Genomic DNA, 18,659 nt, shown 5'->3' with positions numbered 1-18,659 from the left:
CAAAAGATTCTAAAGTACGGGTGACATTTTGGTGAAAGTTGCAAAACTGGTTGGTCTGATAGGGAATGGTGACATGTACTTACATCTGAGCAAATCTGGCATGGGACCGGACCTTTGTGCAGTGTTTGGTGATTTCTCATGTATGGGAAGTAGGATTTTTAGGAAGAAGAAGAAGAAACTGGCGAAAACAATAGGGCTTAGTCTGCCTGACCCCTGCTAAAGAACAAATACGCTGCTTTATCTCAACGTGACGTCTGTGTTTGGTCTGAGAATAAGCTCCAATAAAAACAGCACGGCTATGATGAAACGACCAGCAGAGACCATTTAGCTTGGAAAAAGAAAAATAGTGTCGTTTAAGGAATCTGCGTCAATGTCAACGACTTTGACAGCTTTATTATGAATTTAACTTCAAATACGTTTCAGGTTAAATGTTATAAATAGTTGGAGGGGGAAAAAAAATAATGATTTTGTTTTGTGGTTTGACAAATTACATTTAACTTCACAGTTGGAGCAAAAGTCAGGAACCATTAACTGTTAGCAGGGTGAATTATCTTCAGACTGCAACTCTGTAACAGGATGAGTTATAATCATGCATTAAAGAATAAAATAAAACGATTATAAAATACCTCCACAACAGTCTAAAGATGTGCAAATTATGTCGATTGGTGACTCTTAATTGATTGCTGATTATTGTTGATTGATTACTGTCAGTGTTGAACATGTGAGGACAGAGTTCACTTCACTGAACCACCGTTTGATAGTTAAAGCAGAAGTAAGCGATCCGGTGGTTTTGGAGTTAGCAGTTCCCGCCCTCGTCCCTACGTCACCACATTCAGGCGCATCCCTTGGCTGCACACACAGAGAGGACCGCCCCTTTATGCCGTTCTCTCTCCTCATTGGATAAAGGTTGTAGGATACAAGGAAAGTTTTCTCCTGGGCTCAGAGCAGAGCAGAGTGACTGACAGACCCGTGTTTCAGACCAAACACTCTATAGAAGTGATTGCTGTCGGAAGATACAACTATTTAAGACTTATATTAACACAAAAAATCTGCTTACTTCTGCTTTAAGACACTGAGGCTGTTTTTAAACCCACAACACTGAACCCCTGTGGTTGGTCAGACACACACACACGCGGATTCATTTACAGCAGCTGCAAACAGTTCCTGCGTTGCCAAACACATATTCACTGAGGACCACGGCTCATTGAGAGGAGTGAATGTGCAGCCATCAGGTCAGAGTGGGGGGGTAGTATCTGTCCCATCAGCGCGTGGTGCTGGGAGGAGGAGGAGGAGGAGGAGGAGGATGATGAAGCCAAGAGAAATGACAGATCTTCCCTCTGGTTTCCAGTCATTCAATGAGTCCACTCGTACATGTGTGTGTGTGTGTGTGTGTGTGTGTGTTAACACTTCTGTGGAAAATGACCACAAACTGTGAGACTGACTCATGCGTTCACATGTCAGAAACACTGTAGATACTGGGTTCAGCATCTTCCTTTACCGTCTTACCTTGCTGCTAAGTAGCACTGGGCTGTGTTACACCTGAGGCCTGTCACCTGTGTTGTTCAAGATTCAACAGAGTGTATTTGTCACATACATGCGTTTATGGAATAGGATACCAGGACTAAATCCTAACAGGATTGCAAGAAAAATCTTTGAGTGGGACACTCTGACCAATGGGGCATGGGACAGGGAAATATATGACATCCAGCTGAGAGCTGGATATGAAGACTGTTATTATAACAAAGAGAAAGTTGAGATGAATGTATTAAAAGAAATTATTTTCCAACAAAGTAAAGATAGATGGGCATTAGATACTTGGGGTAAACCAAAGCTGCGTACTTACTGTGAAATAAAACAGGCATTTGGCCCAGAAAACTATGTCTTATATAATTTGTGTGCTCAATTGAGAGCTGGTATTCTTGGTCTTCATATTGAGACAGGCAGATATGTCGGCACAGCAGAAGACGATAGAATTTGTAACTTATGTGACATCCAAGAGGTGGAGAATGAAATTAATTTTGTGTTCTACTGTCCTTTCTATGACTCTATAAGACAAAAATTGTTTAGTAAGGTAGATCCAAATAATGAATTTGTGTGGTTAGACGATGCTGAGAAGATAAAGCATCTTTTTCAGTCGAATATATTTGCATTTTCTTTATTTCTTGAAAAGGCTTGGGTAATGAGAAGAAGAGCGATATATAGTTAAGTAATCTTAAATAGTTTATTTATGTCACACCTGTGTGGCAGGTAACACCAACAGGAAGGACTGTCTAGCCTTTTTTTGTATTTGTCATTAAATGTGTCTTGTAATCTCATATGGGATGGACCACAGTGGTGGCATGACACGAAAATAAAATATCATTCATTCATTCATTCATTCATTCATTCATTCATACAATAATACAAGATCATTGCAGTGAAATGATGTGTGCATACACTCCAGTGACTGTGCAGTTAAACAACATGACAGGACAACAACATTAATCTGACTGAAAAGAAAACTAAGAAATGCTAAATCACGTTGATATATTCTAAACTAAGTAACACACACTTAACAACAGACAACAACCAACATTCATCAATCCAAACTGACTGTACTGTGCAAAGTGATGATAAAAAAAAGTTTTACATCTTCTCTCCAGGTTCCTCCCACTCTAGTCCAAACACATGCACACTATCTAATCTAAACCATTTTATATTATATGATATTTATGTAATATAAATACGCAACTTTAAAAAAAAAAAACAATATCGTGATTCAATATATTAATTTTAGGCTTTTGGAATATCCACATTTACTGATGTATACATTTTTGTTGTCAGTTAGGCTTTTATTTTGATAGGACAGGAAACAACATTCACCCACTTAGTTCCATGTTGTAATAGATTTAATCTTTACATGTATGTTTTTATGTTCATGAGCTCTAACATAGCAGTGTGACGTAGTGACGGTGACCGACCTGTCTGTACGTTAGTGAGGTTAGATTCAACTTTATTCATCCCCAAGGGAACATTCATTCACCACAGCAGCATGTTATGAGAGAAACAAGACTTTATGAATTATAAATAAATCATGAACTACATAAAATGTACATAATATATAATACATAATCCAACTTAAACACACTCTGCTCTCTGCTAAAAGGCTAAACGAGCTGGGTGGTGAACAAAGCAGCTGACTGGCTTCATGCAGAACGTTCTTCAGGTGTGTTTCTGCAGCACTGTCCTTAAACCCGGTCCATGTCTTCTCTGCAGGGGAGCCGAGGGCCCAACGGGGAACCGGGACCGAAAGGGATCTCTGGATTTCCTGGACCTCAGGTCAGTACGCCTCCTGTCCTCGCCGTCGTCTACGATCACAGCCGCCGAAGTCCCTCAGAGCAAACAGAGACGTGTCAGCCTTCATTTAGCTGACATGTTGGACCAGAACCCTGCTGGATCACTCAGAGCTTCACTGTCAGACGATCAAACCTCAATAGGGACGTTTCCGCTGCAGGAACTTCAGGGTAACAGAGGAACCAGCTGAACCAGGTTCTGGAGGCTCAGACGGCCTCAGTGATACAGTCGCTGCCTGTTCTGGACCTTAAGTGGATGTAAAGAGATTTAAAGGGACAATGAGGAGTTTTGGAAAAGTGAAGTGTTTCCTCACTACATTTATGAGCCTCCGCACCGTGAAATTCTTTGACCGGCGCAAGACAGACTCATGTTTTCATTCATCAAGAATTAAAGTCAGAGGTTGGAAGACGATCACATACCGTCGTAGTTCCCACCATAAACGGAGATTCGGCGGCGTTATTCTCATGACTCGCCACGAAACCGAAAGTAAAGAAACGCTGGTTGGCTCGCCCAGCATTTCCACCACCACTAATAATAACAAAATAACCATAGAGACAAAACCATATATTTATCGAAAATGGGCCCATTAACAAGTGGTAACGTAGATTCATCCACATTAATATGAGACTTTTTTTATTGTCGCGGAATTTTTCGTTCTACCGCTGAAGAAACTCCTCGTTGTCCCTTTAAAGAGAAACTCAGCTCCATGTGTCCCTTGTCTCCAGCTCCAGAGTCCTAGTTCTGGTTAAATCAATGCCTTTTAACTAGTTCCAGGGAGAATGGAGCGTCTCTTGGCCGCCACACAAACGTAACGCGCTAACCCGTAACCCATAATCTCTTGTTGATGACAGATAAGACTACACAGATATACACATGGTAACGTGGTAGATGATAAATAACCTTATCCACCGCTCCATGGATTGGTTTCTCACCGGCTTCGTTGTCGGAAACAAATGATGCACATGGAGGAGAGGAGGGTTAGAGACACAGAGGAGGAGACACCAGACCTGGAGAGTTCAGGTTTTTAAATCTCCCTGAGCAGCAGGACCAGATTGGAATTGGACCTTGTACCACTCACTGCAAAAACTCAAAACTTTCCAAGAATATTTGTCTTATTTTTTTTGTCAAAATGTCTCATTTCTAGTCAAAACTAATCTCTTTCCACTTAAAATAAGACTCATCACCTAAAAATGTACTTGTTTTGAAATAATTTTCACTTGTTTCCAAACAAATTTTCACTTAGTATAAAAATCTGCCAGTGAAAGCAAGTTGTTTGTGCTTGGAATAAGAAAGAAAAACTTGTTCCACTATCAGATTTTTCTACTTATTTCAAGTCTTTCAATCTGCTTGAAAGAAGTAAAATGTGTCTAAAAACAAGCTACTTTTTAATGTGATGAGTCGTATTTTAAGTATAATGAGATTTGTTTTGACTAGAAATGACATTTTATAAAATATAAATAAAAAAATAAGACAAATATTCTTGGTAAGATTTTGAGTTTTTGCAGTGCTTAGACCTGTTATTGTTGCTGCTGCGGTCCAGTGGTTCTGGACCTGGAGCTGGACTAGACGCCTCATTAACAGAACCAGACGATCACAGAGGTTGAACAAGAGAGAGACCAGAGACCAGAGGAGGTGGTGCAGGGGTTTGGGTGTGAATCCCTGCTGGTAGGACCTGAGTACATGGTGTTGTCTCTGCACAGTGACCCACTGGACCACAGCAGCAGCAGCAGCAGCAGCCGGACTCTCTCACTGTCTCTGTGTCTGGTCTTAATCACACCAGTGAACCTGAGTTCACTTCATGAAAACATTCCTCGTTATAAGATCATTTATTTCACTTCCTCACGTTTTCTTCCTCTTCTTCTTCTGCTGTGTTTACTTTAAAAGAATAGTTCACCCAAAACTCAAATTGCACTCATGATCTCCTCCCCCTCATGTGGACTAAGGGCTGGGAGAAGTTTCAGAGTCCTCCGTGGCTTCTCTGAGTTACAGGGGGTCTCGGCGTAGCAGTGCATGTCCATATAACGGTTGCAAATGGATACCAACTGTCTTCGTAACAAAAAGACACACCAAAAGACGTCCAAATACCTCCATGCTGCTCGTATGTAATGTCCCGTCTTGTATTGAAGCCCCGACATGAGAAATTGTCCCGAAAAAATTAAATAAGTCTATATTTCAAGCTTGTTTTGTAGTGGAAGCTCCTCGAAGCTCCTCTTCCCGGTTCGTCAAATTTGGACGAACTGGGAAGAGGACGGACCCTGGTTCGTCCAAATTTGACGAACCGGGAAGAGGAGCTTCCGCTACAAACAAACTTGAAATATAGATTTGTTTAATTTTTTCGGGACAATTTCGCATTTCGGGGCTTCAATACAAGAGGGACATTACATACGAGCAGCATGGAGGTATTTGGATGTTTTTTGGTGTGTCTTTTTGTTACGAAGACAGTTGGTATCCATTTGCAACCGTCATATGGACATGCACTGCTACGCCGAGACCCCCTGTAACTCAGAGAAGCCACGGAGGACTCTGAAACTTCTCCCAGCCCTTAGTCCACATGAGGGGGAGGAGATCATGAGTGAAATTTCAATTTTGGGTGAACTATCCCTTTAAGAACTAACACCGCCTCAGTTGTGGTTCTTATCTCATCTTGATTCACTCTCGCTCATTTATTAAACAAACTTTAAGTGGTGGTGACTGATCTCTTATCAGATTCATAAATTCTTGCCCATACATCAGCGCTTGTCTACGGTGGCCGGGAGGTTCAAACCAACATTACAAAATGTGAAACACTTTTACAAAGCTTGAGACAAATTTACAAATGACATCAACCGGGAAGGGAACGTTCCAAATCCAGGATTGACCCCGAAGTGATAACAGGAGCAGCCAATTCAAGTTGTTGTTGTCAATCGAGTTCATTGTGATGTTTTATATCGCAAAAAGGATTACTCCTCTATTACAGTACTCCCTTATAAAACGGAAAGGTGAAATCTCACAATCTGATTGGTTGTTAACCGTGGTATAATGAGCATATACCACGGCTACTATTCTAAAGCCTTATCACAGCGTAGGCTATCACTCCGCCTCAGGCACGTATGACTGGTATGAATGGAAGTTGTTGTATCCATGACAACGGACTGCAAAAGAAAGTTGATGTTTTTACGATGTTAAAAAATGGACTAAAGTAGTTGAATTCACATGTTGAAGGTGAACTTTCACCTCCAGAGGGTTAACAATGGTAGAGGGGACTGAGCAGTGACAGAGCTACTAGGAGCTAACGTCTGGAGAGGTGGGACTAGTTTTTTCACAGTGAGGCTATTTTATTGGATAATATGTATTTCTGGTTGAATAAAACTACATGAAATTGATTGCGTATCCCTCTTTCATATTGTCATTATTGGTAACCGTTTCATAAAAGCAATATATCACGACAGGCCGTGGTCTATGCTCATTATACGCCGTGCTTAAATAATTAGTACCACCAGACCAGATCCCATTGATCGCTGTCCATCGGGTCACCAGGAACTCGATTGGCGACAACAACAATAAATGTGCAATGGTAATGTAGTTTTCTTCAGTTCACTGTGACCCTGACCCTCAGGTCCAGATGAGCTGTTTGGTTCTGTTCTAACTCTGCCGGTGTGTTTGATGCAGGGGGCGCACGGACAGCCTGGACCCCCCGGAACCGGTGGACGTCGAGGAGCGAACGGACAGAAGGTTTGTGACATCACTTCCTGTCCCGTCAGTCGTACTGAGAGCAGACAAAGTTAGATGATCTGTGTCTGAGCAAAGTCTGAATCTGGTTCTGAAAGTATTTGATCACAACCCAGAGTCATCAGAATTCATCATTAACAAATAAGATCAGAAGGATTCATCACTTCATGAGGATCCAGGTGTGTGTGGAGACGTCTGGTGTGTGTGGCCAATAGAAACAAGATAAAGTAAAAGTCATAAAACATCGAGACTTCAATGGAGGAAATTAAATCTTGGAAACAGATCACAGAGTTCAGTCGACAAAAGAATGAAAAAAGTCTTTTGTCTGTGCAGCGTTCAGACTAATGATGTTTTTATAAATCCTGAGTTGAGTCTGGAGAAGAAGGTTTTGAACTCTGATTTGTTGTTTCAGGGTCAACCAGGAGATCCAGGTGTGAAGGGAGCTCCAGGGTCTGAGGGACCCAGAGGAGCGCCGGTACGAAGCTGAACATTAACTACAGTTCAATATGAAGTGTGTGTGTGTGTGTTAATATGAGACTGAGCAGCCCGGTTCTGTTCCAGGGTCTGGACGGGAGAGACGGCCATGGACCTCCAGGACCTAAAGGTGCCAAGGTAAAAAGAAATATCTAAAGGTTTAGTCCAAGTTAGACCTCGTCATCCTAAACCACAGACTGACCTCTGACTTTCTCTGTACAGGGAGATTCTGGTTTTCCTGGATACCCTGGAGGATCGGTGAGTCAGAACCGAACCCTGATATATAACTTGGATTAGAGAGTTGTACGTATATCTGTTTTAGGCTCAAGGTGTAAAAACTAAACGTCTTGGACAAGGAGCTGCAGAGAAACCACAAATCTCTTTGGCACCGGCTGCAGGAATCAGTATTTATTTATTCATAGTTCTTAGATAGTTTGAGCTGTTTTCATTTGCATTATTGTGCTGACCTGTGCAGCTTAGTTTCCTCTCTGAGAAGCTGCTGTTGTGTTTCAGGGCGACCCCGGTGACAAGGGAACCAGAGGATATCCAGGTGGTGACGGGAACGACGGCCGAGATGTGAGTGAAGCAGCAACTCTTTGTTTGTTGCCTTGGAATTAATCTTAACTGGGGTTTTTATCCCTCGTGTGTGACTTTTCTTTGTGGTCCGACCCACCCAGGGGAACTCAGGCAGTCCAGGAGATCCAGGCACACCTGGAGATCCGGGTTATACAGGACACAGGGTAAGACAGGGATTGAACGGTTGGGGTGTATTCAGACCTGGGGTTTGTTTGCTTTGTTCTGATTAGCGGCTATAACAATACAGTTGTTGTGTTTTTCTTTTGGGCCGTTTGTGTTCACAAGGTAATGGTCCTAAATGGTCCAAAGGTGGTCCATGGTCCATGTACAAACCAACTGTTCTCATTGGTCAGAAATCTTACCTGGAAGGAGGAGGAGGAAGTTACCCAGGAAAAAAACAAAAAACATGGAATAGAGGTCTCAAATAGCCTGAAAATTAAAATCCAACCCAGTCCAAACTGCGGTTGAAGCCTGACCCGACCAGATCTGAGTCATTTGTGTATATTTTCGGCCCAAACCCAACCCGAACACAACCAAAAAAATGCATATTGTATTGTAATTGTTGAACCAGCACATCTGGTTGTTGACAACCATGGACCATCAGCAGTGTGTTGTGTGTTGTGTCAGTTGCTGAATCAGTTACGTTCTCACTGCAAACGAACGACTCCAGGGCTCGAATGGAAACGAGCTGAGATGAGACCAGCCTTTTTTGGGGATCTCGGCCTGCTTGTTTTATTCCACATCCGAACCAAACGAACCGATCTTTGGGGTGAAATGCTCCCTGTTCCAGAACAACTGCTCCAAACAAGCCAGGTCTGAATACACTTTGGAATAATGAATGAGCAGAGTTGATGTTGTGTGTTTCCTCTGTCCAGGGTCTCAAAGGTCCTCCTGGAACCAGAGGATATACAGTGAGTCCACCTTAAATCCACCTTAAATCCACCACACCTACACTTCACACTGTGTTCTGTGTCTAACACTGTCTCCCGTGTGTGTGTATCAGGACTGTCAGCTGGTCACCCTCATCAAAAACAACTGTGGTGAGTGATGGAAACACAAACACACACACACACATACAAACATGTTACAATATCAAAAAATCAAAAAGTTCTGACCCGTTTCTCTGTCTCTCCGGTCCACAGCCTGTTCTGCGGGTGAGTACCTCTCTGTGTTGTGTATCTGTGGTAGTGGTGAGTATGGTCACATGATCCACTGCTGACGAGCTGCCAAACCACTGAAAGTATCAGATAAACATCTACACCTCTCACCCCCTCCCTCTCTGGTCTTATGTGTGTGGAGTTGATTTTGGACTCAAGTTGTTGGTGAGATCAGACTCAAGAGTTGATGATGATGAACGACTGAGGTCCAAGTTCAGTGAGTCACAGACAGAAGAGATGAGCTGAACAGATAAACAAATAAGTTTGACAAAAAAGAGTGAAGCAAGGGAATCATTAAAAGAAACAGGGGAGACATTAGAGACAAAAATGTTGAAATGGTTGTAGTAGTTTTTTCCATTGCATGCACTCGGAATTTAAAAAAAAAAGTCAAAAAACGAAATAACACATACAACAATCAGGCCTAACATGAATCATGGCTCCTGCAGGTGAACATAGTGTCTCTGAGTTGATGTGTTGAAAGCAGGAAAAATGGTTCAAGTGTCAGGATTTGAGCTTTGAGTTTGACAACAAGGTCCAAACTGTGATGTCGTCTAGACAACAGGGTCAGAACATCTCAAGAGCTGCAGCTCTTGTGGGGTGTTCCTGGTCTGCAGCGTACAGATCCCTGCGGGTCTATCAAAAGTTGGTCCAAAGGAAGGAACAGTGGTGAACTACAGGGCCACAAAGGTCAATGGTCAGGGGTCAGGGCTCATTCATCCAACAGACCAGCTACTGCTACTCAAACCACTGAAGAAGATCATGCTGGTTCTGAAGTTTGTTGTGTAGACTTGGAGTCCATCCATTCCATTCAACCATCTTCATCTGCTTATCCAAGACTGGGTCGTGGAGGCAGCAGATCCACCAGACTTCCCTTTCCCTGGCTACAACATCCAGCTCTGACTAGGGGATTCTAAGGCATTCCCAGACCAGGTTGGAGATATGTGCTGTGTCTCAATTCAAATCTTTAGAAAAAAGCTCCCGAATAATGAGGAGAAACTTCGGGATCAAAGCATTATTTGTGTACCTCCAAATAACGTATTTGGGTTTGGGTACATCCCTATCGAGAGCTTTGCCTTTTGGCTCGGCTCTCTTTTTGTCATAACAGTGCGGTACAATCATTGCTGTACTGCTCCTGCCATGCCAATTCTCCAGCCAATGTCACACTCCAGTGTTATTTGAACTCCTTCACTTGGGGCAGAGACTCATTCCCTACCTAACAGTGTTGTAGTCAAGATCACCAAACCCAAGATCGAGACAAGACTAAGACCAGAGCATGCCTAGGCCAAGACAAGACCAAGATTTTGAGGGGGTCGAGACTGAATCAAATGTAGTAAATTCTGAGACAATACCAAGACCTCTATCTTGACTATGACCTTGACCCTCGCCTTGACCTTGACTCTGGTCTTGACCAAGACCAAGACCGGTCTCGAGTACCACAACACTACTTCCCAGAGTAGGCAGTCGACTTGTTTCCTGCTGAGAACCATGGCTTCAGACTTAGAGGTTCTGATCCTCGGCTTGGCTGTGATCGGGTCCAGTGAGTGATGAAGGTCACAGGCCAATAGTGCCATCAGGACCACATCATGGTCTGCAAGTAGCAGCCAAGTGATCCTTACCCCACCGAACTCGATAATCTGTCTGTTTGTGTGAGTCCAAATGTCATCAAACAATCCAGATGTGCAGATCACGTGACTGTTGCTATGCAGAGGGTGTGGTTATTCTACACCAGATAAATTGTTGTTGCATCGTCCTCAGACTCTCGGAAACAGCTCGTTTCTCTTTGAGAGTCTTTGTGATTCAGTGCTGTAGGAACCTCTTCCTGCTCACGCTAAGGATTCTGGGATTTATCTGACTGCAGCTTTACCTCCTCCAGGAATGTCTGCCTGCCCGGCCTTCCCCACGGAGCTTGTCTTCGGTCTGGACATGTCCAAGAACGTGACCCCAGCCGCCTTTGAGAGGCAGCGCTCTGCCCTCTTGTCCCTGCTGGATGACATCACTGTCTCTGAGAGCAACTGTCCCACGGGCGCCCGGGTGGTGGTGGTGGGCTACAACACCAACGTCCGGTACCTGATCCGTTTCCAGGACTACCACAGCAAGAAGCAGCTGCTGGAGTCCGTGAGGAACATCGCCCTGGAGCGCACCAGTTCCCAACGCCAACTCGCCGCCGCCATGCGCTTCGTGGGTCAGAATGTCTTCAAGCGCGTCCGAGCAGGGATGATGATGAGGAAGGTGGCCGTGTTCTTCTCTGGTGGACCGACCCAGGACGTCAACGACATGGTCACCTCCGTCATGGAGTACCGGGCCCTCAACATTTTCCCTGCAATCATCTCCCTGGAGAACACGCCTGCGATTGCTCGTGCCATGGAGGTAGGTCCCTCTTTTCTTTTCTTTTCTTTTCTTTTCTTTTCCTCCTCCACTTCAGTGTCTTGTGCACATCAACTCCTCTGGCCCAACCAGTCCGAAGATTTAATACTTGAAACTCCCTCTGATAATGAACAGGAGGAGGATCAATAAGTACAATGCAGGATATTCTTCCTGTCAAAATTTTAGGTGAGGAGATCACGTCAACTCTTGCTGTGACCGGTGTTGGAAGTTAGCGAAGGCCATGACCCATTTGGCCCATGACCCATATGACCCATTTTGTATGGTATGTCTGTCCGTCTTTAAATATGAGGACTACGGATGGAAATTAGCTTTGAGCTTAATCCAGCATATTTACATGATGTGATGTGCGCATCACAAATTGTTCATTAATGTGCACTGTCCTTGTCAAATAAACAATAAAAAATTTAGCCAAGAATGCCCCCAAATACCATGTTCCAAGGGCCGAAATTGCCCCCAAGTTTTCAAAACAGCTATATATATAATAGGCCGTAAATTCTCCAGTTTGCTTCAACTGCCAAACTGACCCGACTTATATTAGAGACAGGCATCTATATGGGACAGGGTTTTATTTATTTTAGAACAAATCTTATTCTCAGCAAAGATGGAAAATCCTCTCGAATGGTTCTGTTGTTACTGTTTAACAGAATGAGAACAAAAGGAAAGAGTCAGATCCAGAGCAGCATTGATTTACAAGTTTAATCAGTACCCATTAAACTCCTAATAAATAAATATGTGCTCCAGCCACAGACTGTATATCGACTCCGCCTCGTTCCTTGGGTCAGTCAGAGTTCTCCACGGGCCAAACAGCACGACCAGACGCACCAAGTTCAGGTCAAAAACATGTACAAATAACTTGGGTCGGACCACGGGTGTCCCTTTTTTTTTGGCTGCATTCAGGAATTAATGTTCATGAGTCCTGCTGCGTTGGGTCCTAGCTTCAACACTTGCGGGTCAGAAGCTTAGAAACCGCTCAAACGGGCGATCGTGGGCTTTGAGAGGTTCTGTACATTTACAAGAACTTGCAGGAAATGGAAACAGGCCCGGCTTCGATTTGAGACTTGGCTTTTATTTGAGAATTTACAGTGTGTAATATATGTATTCGGTATGTACTGAGAATATGTTATTAGTATGCTTTCCATTTAGGGTCAAGGTGTCAACGACTTTATGCATTTTCATCTATTTAAAATAACTTAAAGCTCTAATTACATTTTTTTTGATGGTCCCCAAACATTGCCCCAGTGGCCTCATTTTTTAGACCGTGGAGGCCAGAATTCCTTAATTTCATCCCCTGGCTGTGATTTGGATCAGGAAGAGGCATGAATGTGCTCTTGGACTTCAGCCCAAAATGACCAAAGCCTGAAGAACTCTCTGAGCTCCTGATCATCAGTTGTAGAAGTTGTTGAACCAGACGAGAGAGATCAGAAAAAAAAAAAAGATTTTTTGTTTAGTTTGGTGAGTGAGTTTGGAGACAACCCAGACCTTCAGCAGTTTGTCTTAGAGGATAAATAATGGATTCTTGTGCTTAACGACTGTTTTGACTCCATATTAGAGCAAGATCAGTGAAACAAAGAGAGGGGAGTTCTTCTCTCAGAGCCAGACACTGAGCTCCCTGTCTTTCTAATGTTTCCTCTGGGTTTATCCACTCTGAGTGATGACAGCCTCTGTTTCATCTCAGGTTGATGACACAAAACACTACGTCCTCACAGTGCTGAGGAGGGACATGGATGCCGACTTGAGAAATGTGAAGAACTGTGCCATTTGTTACGGTACGTCAACTTCATCCCAGGCCCCAGATCAGATCAAATCTTGAAAATGGGTTGTTTCAAAACTAAAAACAGATTCTGAGATCAGATTAGATCATGTCATCCAGTCTTGGTTTTAATCTGGATCAAACCCTCAGCTGGTCAAATAAACAACATTTATCATGTAGTATATTTATTGATTTATATTTTGCCCCTGATTTCTTATCCATCGCTGTGACTGTCACTTTTTATTATTCCACAAATTAAGAACTTGTCCCTAACTACTGGATAATCAAATTTGAAGTTTGAAGTTTGAATTTGAAATACATGGAAAAATATACACAATGTATTCGACTAATTGTATATTTGCTTTTTTTTAGTTTATTTAAACAGCCAAGATGTTCCCTAAATCAGTAGTTCTGAAATTTTTTTAGCTCAAGGACCCCTAAACTGACACAAATTAGACCCCCATTGGACAAAATTTTGAAACAAACACCAGAAATACACAAATATTTGTTTTTAGTGAATGTACATTCAAATTAGGGCCATTGGCATTTCTCAATTTTTTATTTTTTTTATTTCTATGGTAAAAACGGTAAAATGTCTCAAAAAATTAAGTAAAAAAAATCAATCAAAATTATGTTTAAAAAATCAAAAAGAAAAAATTGTGAAATTTATCAAAATAAGTTTTCAAAAATTGACCCCCCCGCCCCTCCAGACTAGCCTCGTAAACCAGCCTCTCACGGAAATGCATTTCATTTCATTTCTCAGAGAGTCTGGCCTCATTCCCCCTGTAAGCGTTTGGGGGGGCGGGAGCTGGGCGGGAGTAGTAGCGTTGACAGACAACCCCATTCAGCCAATCAGCAAGTTGGTGTAGTGACGGGGCTTTGCACCAGTCGGTCCCTGATTGGCCAACGTGCTGTGTCAATCACAGCGGCGACGCTGATTGGCTCGGCCTTCTGAGGGTTACAGGCCAAACGCTTACAACGGGGATGAGGCCAGACTCTCCCTCAGAAATGAAATGAAATGCATTTCCGCGAGAGGCTGGTTTACGAGGCTAGACCCAGACCACACTGCCCTAAATGCCTCAGATATGCACTATTCAGTTTACTGATGTTTGACTCCGGTGCTCAGACCCCTGCACACACCCGGACCGATGCTCCTTCAGCCACGAGCTGCAGCCGCAGCAGGTGGACGTGGACCTGGCCGTGCTGCTGGACGGCTCCAGGGAGATGCAGGCTGACGAGTTCGCCGGTGCTCAGCAGCTCCTGGGTTCAGTGGTGGAGCAGCTGGTGGTGAGCCAGCAGCCTCGACAGGCCTCCACCCAGGCCCGGGTGGCCGTGGTCCAGCAGAGCGGCGCCCAGACCCCCCAGCTGGAGTTCGGATTCGCCACGTACCAGAACCGGGACTCGATGCGGAGCCACCTGGTCCAGAGGATGCAGCAGCGGGGCGGCTCCTCGGCGCTGGGCCACACGCTGCAGTACACCCTGAGGGAGGTGCTGCGAGGCCCGGCCCGCAGGAAGAAGGTGCTGCTGGCCGTGGTGGGCACCGAGACGTCCTCGGCCGACCGCGCCCTGCTGCAGCGCGTCTCCCAGAAGGCCCAGTGCGAGGGCGTGGCGCTGTTCGTGGTGACGGTGGGCGACCGCTACAGCCGCACGCAGGCGGAGCAGCTGGCCAGCGCTCCGGTCCAGCAGCACCTGATCCACGTGGACCGGCTGAAGGCGGACGAGCAGGGCTACGTCCAGCGCTTCTTCAGGGTCTTCCTCAACGCCGTCCACAGTGAGGCCACGACCCGGCACATCGGCAACATCTGGACTCTGCTGTGACGCTGCACTGACACATCTGTCCTGTTTGTTTCAGAGGGGATCAACAGGTACCCCCCTCCCTCTCTGAGGCAGACCTGCAGTCGACTCCCCGGCCGAGGCGACAGCGACTTACTCAGTCGGGGGTGAGTCGCTGGGCCTTTAACACATGTGACCAGGAATGAACCAAAGAATCAGGATCAAACATTGTATTTAAAACTAGAAACAGCATTTCCTAACGGAAAATGCGTGTGAATGCTGAAAGCCATTGCTGAACCATGCTGAATTAGCAGAATAAATTGACAAAGACATGCGGAATGACATGCAAGAAACATGTCTAAGGCAGGTATTGAACCCACAACGTCATGAGTGGTAACCTAACACAATAACCATATGGCCACAGAGGACCTGAGTTACAATGAGCTTTATACTATCAGGAATCAAAGACTGTCCAATGACAGCTGAATAGTTGGAATCAAAAGTCAAGCAGTGATGTGACATGATTGAGGCAGGAATCGAACTCATGACCTCATGATCACTAAACCTCTATTCTGCCGCTAGGCCACAGAGAGGACACCATTTTTAAGACTGTTGTCATTCATTGTAATGTGATGATGTGCTGCAAACTGTGGTACGAGTAATCAATGAGATAACGAACACCCGTAACCAATTGAAGGCGGGGGAGGGGAGGTTAATTTTGCCTGTCACATCCATCAGAGGGCAGCGCAGGACAAGAAATGATGAATACAAATCATTCAAGAGCTTTGCTTTTCTCTGCTGCGTTCTTGGTTTTCAAAGTTCCAGTGCAAATCAATCTTAGTGCAGTGGTATAAACAAGAGACATGTTAACACAAACCAAGATTGAAAGAGGTAAAAAGAATAGGTGGGGGGGCATATGCATTATCAAGTTTGCTCATGCAACCAGACTATGTGGTATTGGTTAATGTTCAAAGTGGCCGACACACTAACAAGACTGCGCAGCTGGGACTCGAACCACTGACCTTAGGGTTGGCATTGCAGCCACATTAACCACTGGACTACAGAAACAGTTGAGCAAAACAGAGGTTGGGACTTAAATGAATGTGAGATATTCAATGATGCTTTAAAAAAAAAAGAATAGAGTAGAAGTGAGCAACATCAAGTAAGTAGAGGACTTTTTTGTGAGATGTGACTGTTTTTTGGTGAATTCAAACAAAGTATAATGCCCATTCCAGTGAATTACAAAGTTGAGCTCCTTCTACTCTGCTGTGAAAAAATTTGTATTGGGGTGAATGGCAGAGAGAGAGCACCCAGGCTGCATTTAAAAAATATTCAAAATGATTCTCTAAATCTCTTTGCATTTTTGACCAGATTGTTAGCCAGAAGACAAGTGTGGCTACAAACTGTGGCAAATTCTTGTGTGTAGAGTGTCATTTGTAGCTTTGCTGGCAGCTTAAGAAGAAAAGTTCCAGTCGTTTTTTTGGATCTCCTTCACTCTGACGATGATGTCACTCACTCTAGCCAACGCAATACACACTCATTGAAAAGTGTGAAATTTGTCAGAAATGCACATGTGCTTTTAAAGGATTTATCTCAAAAATGGTACAAGCTATGAAGAAGTTGTACACAGGTTGAATACATTAGAAGTTTGTCTACAGATCAGAATTTGAATGAAGTCTGTAGGTGAAAGTATGTGGAAGCAAATGAGGTTCAAAGTAGGACCAGAAGTTTCAGATTTTGACTTAATTTTGACAAGACATGGCTCCAAATGTTTTTCACAACATAAGTTTGCTTCTTTCTGCCCCTGTTCATACAGGAGTTGCATTTTTTTTATATATATATTTTTGCATTAAACTGTTTTTATTTTTTTTTACAAAATGAATGATACAAAATAAAAGAACTAAACTAAGATGACCTCTGTGACCTCTGTGTGCAGTCAGGGGTCGGCCGAGCCTGAACCGTTGATGGCTGACGAGCCACCGCTGATGATGGAGGAGGAGGAGGAGGAGGAGACCAGAGACCTCAGTCAGAGTCCAGTGACCTACGTCAATGGTAACACACACACACACACACACACACACACTGTATCTGAGCACCACACGTTCATGTAGAAACAAAACAACAACACAGAGACTGGTTCAGTAACACTTTAATTTACGTAATGTCTAGAAACAGCCTAGAAATAACAGCCAGTTTAATAGTAATGTCATGTTTTTCATAATGGTAAAAGATTATGCTTTTCATGCTTTGAATTTTTAGGGAAAGGCCAGAATTTTTCTCCACCAAATCAATTGACCATTATTTCTTCTTCTTCTTATTATTATTATTATGTTATTTGAATAGAAAATGTCTGATGCAGGAAGCATAACGTGTTTGTCTTTTTTTTCTTTTTTCAAAGCTTTTAACAGTTACAGGAAGTTTTACTTTGAAAATTCTGAGTCTATATAGATGGAAGTGGTCGTCCTGTATTTTACAGACCAAAGCCTAACTGTGTGTGTGTGTCACCGTGATTCCCAACAGTTTCGAACATCCCGGAGATACCGAAACTGATCCGTTTGGCTGCTAAAGGTACACACACTCTTGCACACACACTCATTTACTAACACACACACACACACTTACACACTCTCTCCCTCTGGTCCAGATGTTTGCTGGCTCCCTCGTGAGCGCGGCAGCTGCAGCTCCTTCAGCATCATGTGGTTCTTCAGCAGCGAGCACCGCCGCTGTCTGCCCTTCAGGTACGGCGGCTGCGGCGGGAACGCCAACCGCTTCGCCACGCAGAGGGAGTGTATGAACCTGTGTGCCATGAAGACCGTGGGAGGAAGAGGAAGAAGAGGAAGCAGAGGAGGAAGAGTAGAACGAGGAGAAGGAGGAGTCGTGGCCCAACCCCAGCTCACGCTCGGCTGAAGCGCAGCCGGGACTAAATGGACTCATGGACGTTTTAAAGGAACAATGGTGCAATTGGTGCTCCTGGTCCCGCCGCCACCGGACCAACTCGTTTCCATGTTTCCATAGCAACATGAGATGTTTTTGTTTTTGTTTTTGTACTGATCCAGTTTTTTATTTTTTTATACTGTAATTATTATTAAAAGTTACGTGACAGGAATCCACCAGAGCTCAGCATCGTCTGTCAGTGTCTCAGCCCGGATCTTTAAAGGGATAGTTCACCCAAAATTGAAATTTCACTCATTATCTACTCACCCTCATGTGGACTAAGGGCTGGGAGAAGTTTCAGAGTCCTCCGTGGCTTCTCTGAGTTACAGCGGGGCTCCGTGCAGCACTGCATGTCCATATGACGGTTGCGAACGGAGCTCACTTTTCTTCGTCCAAAAAGACACACCAAAAAACATCCAAATACCTCCATGCTGCTCGTCTGTAATGTCCCTCTTGTATTGAAGCCCCAACATGAGAAATTGTTCCGAAAAAAATTAAATAAGTCTATATTTTAAGCTTGTTTGTAGCGGAAGCTCCCAGTGTTGCTCTGCCGGAATCTCGCGCGATTT

General features: G+C 43.9%; 1 protein-coding gene across 2 annotated transcripts in view; it reads left to right on the top strand.

The window, feature by feature from the left end:
- The window catches only part of LOC146972758 (collagen alpha-6(VI) chain-like), a 49,431-nt gene extending 31,109 nt beyond the window's left edge, over nucleotides 1-18,322 (top strand). Inside the window, exons 24-39 of one of the 2 annotated variants that reach the window (XM_085803170.1) lie at nucleotides 3,256-3,318; nucleotides 6,982-7,044; nucleotides 7,454-7,516; nucleotides 7,603-7,653; nucleotides 7,738-7,773; nucleotides 8,029-8,091; nucleotides 8,193-8,255; nucleotides 8,967-9,002; nucleotides 9,095-9,128; nucleotides 11,107-11,615; nucleotides 13,309-13,399; nucleotides 14,510-15,154; nucleotides 15,236-15,323; nucleotides 17,093-17,208; nucleotides 17,677-17,724; nucleotides 17,801-18,322. In XM_085803170.1, the coding sequence (XP_085659296.1) occupies nucleotides 3,256-3,318; nucleotides 6,982-7,044; nucleotides 7,454-7,516; nucleotides 7,603-7,653; nucleotides 7,738-7,773; nucleotides 8,029-8,091; nucleotides 8,193-8,255; nucleotides 8,967-9,002; nucleotides 9,095-9,128; nucleotides 11,107-11,615; nucleotides 13,309-13,399; nucleotides 14,510-15,154; nucleotides 15,236-15,323; nucleotides 17,093-17,208; nucleotides 17,677-17,724; nucleotides 17,801-18,063 (2,232 nt within the window). In that variant the 3' untranslated portion in view covers nucleotides 18,064-18,322. The remainder of the gene's footprint in view (nucleotides 1-3,255; nucleotides 3,319-6,981; nucleotides 7,045-7,453; nucleotides 7,517-7,602; nucleotides 7,654-7,737; nucleotides 7,774-8,028; nucleotides 8,092-8,192; nucleotides 8,256-8,966; nucleotides 9,003-9,094; nucleotides 9,129-11,106; nucleotides 11,616-13,308; nucleotides 13,400-14,509; nucleotides 15,155-15,235; nucleotides 15,324-17,092; nucleotides 17,209-17,676; nucleotides 17,725-17,800) is intronic. The other variant, XM_085803171.1, reaches the window with a different exon arrangement.
- The last annotated feature ends 337 nt before the right edge of the window (nucleotides 18,323-18,659 follow it).

Source organism: Trachurus japonicus, chromosome 16 (assembly GCF_045865225.1).
Source record: "Trachurus japonicus isolate A0001 chromosome 16, Traja_1.0".
Classification (NCBI taxonomy): Eukaryota; Metazoa; Chordata; class Actinopteri; order Carangiformes; family Carangidae; genus Trachurus; species Trachurus japonicus.
This window is presented reverse-complemented; position numbering and strand designations above follow the sequence as displayed.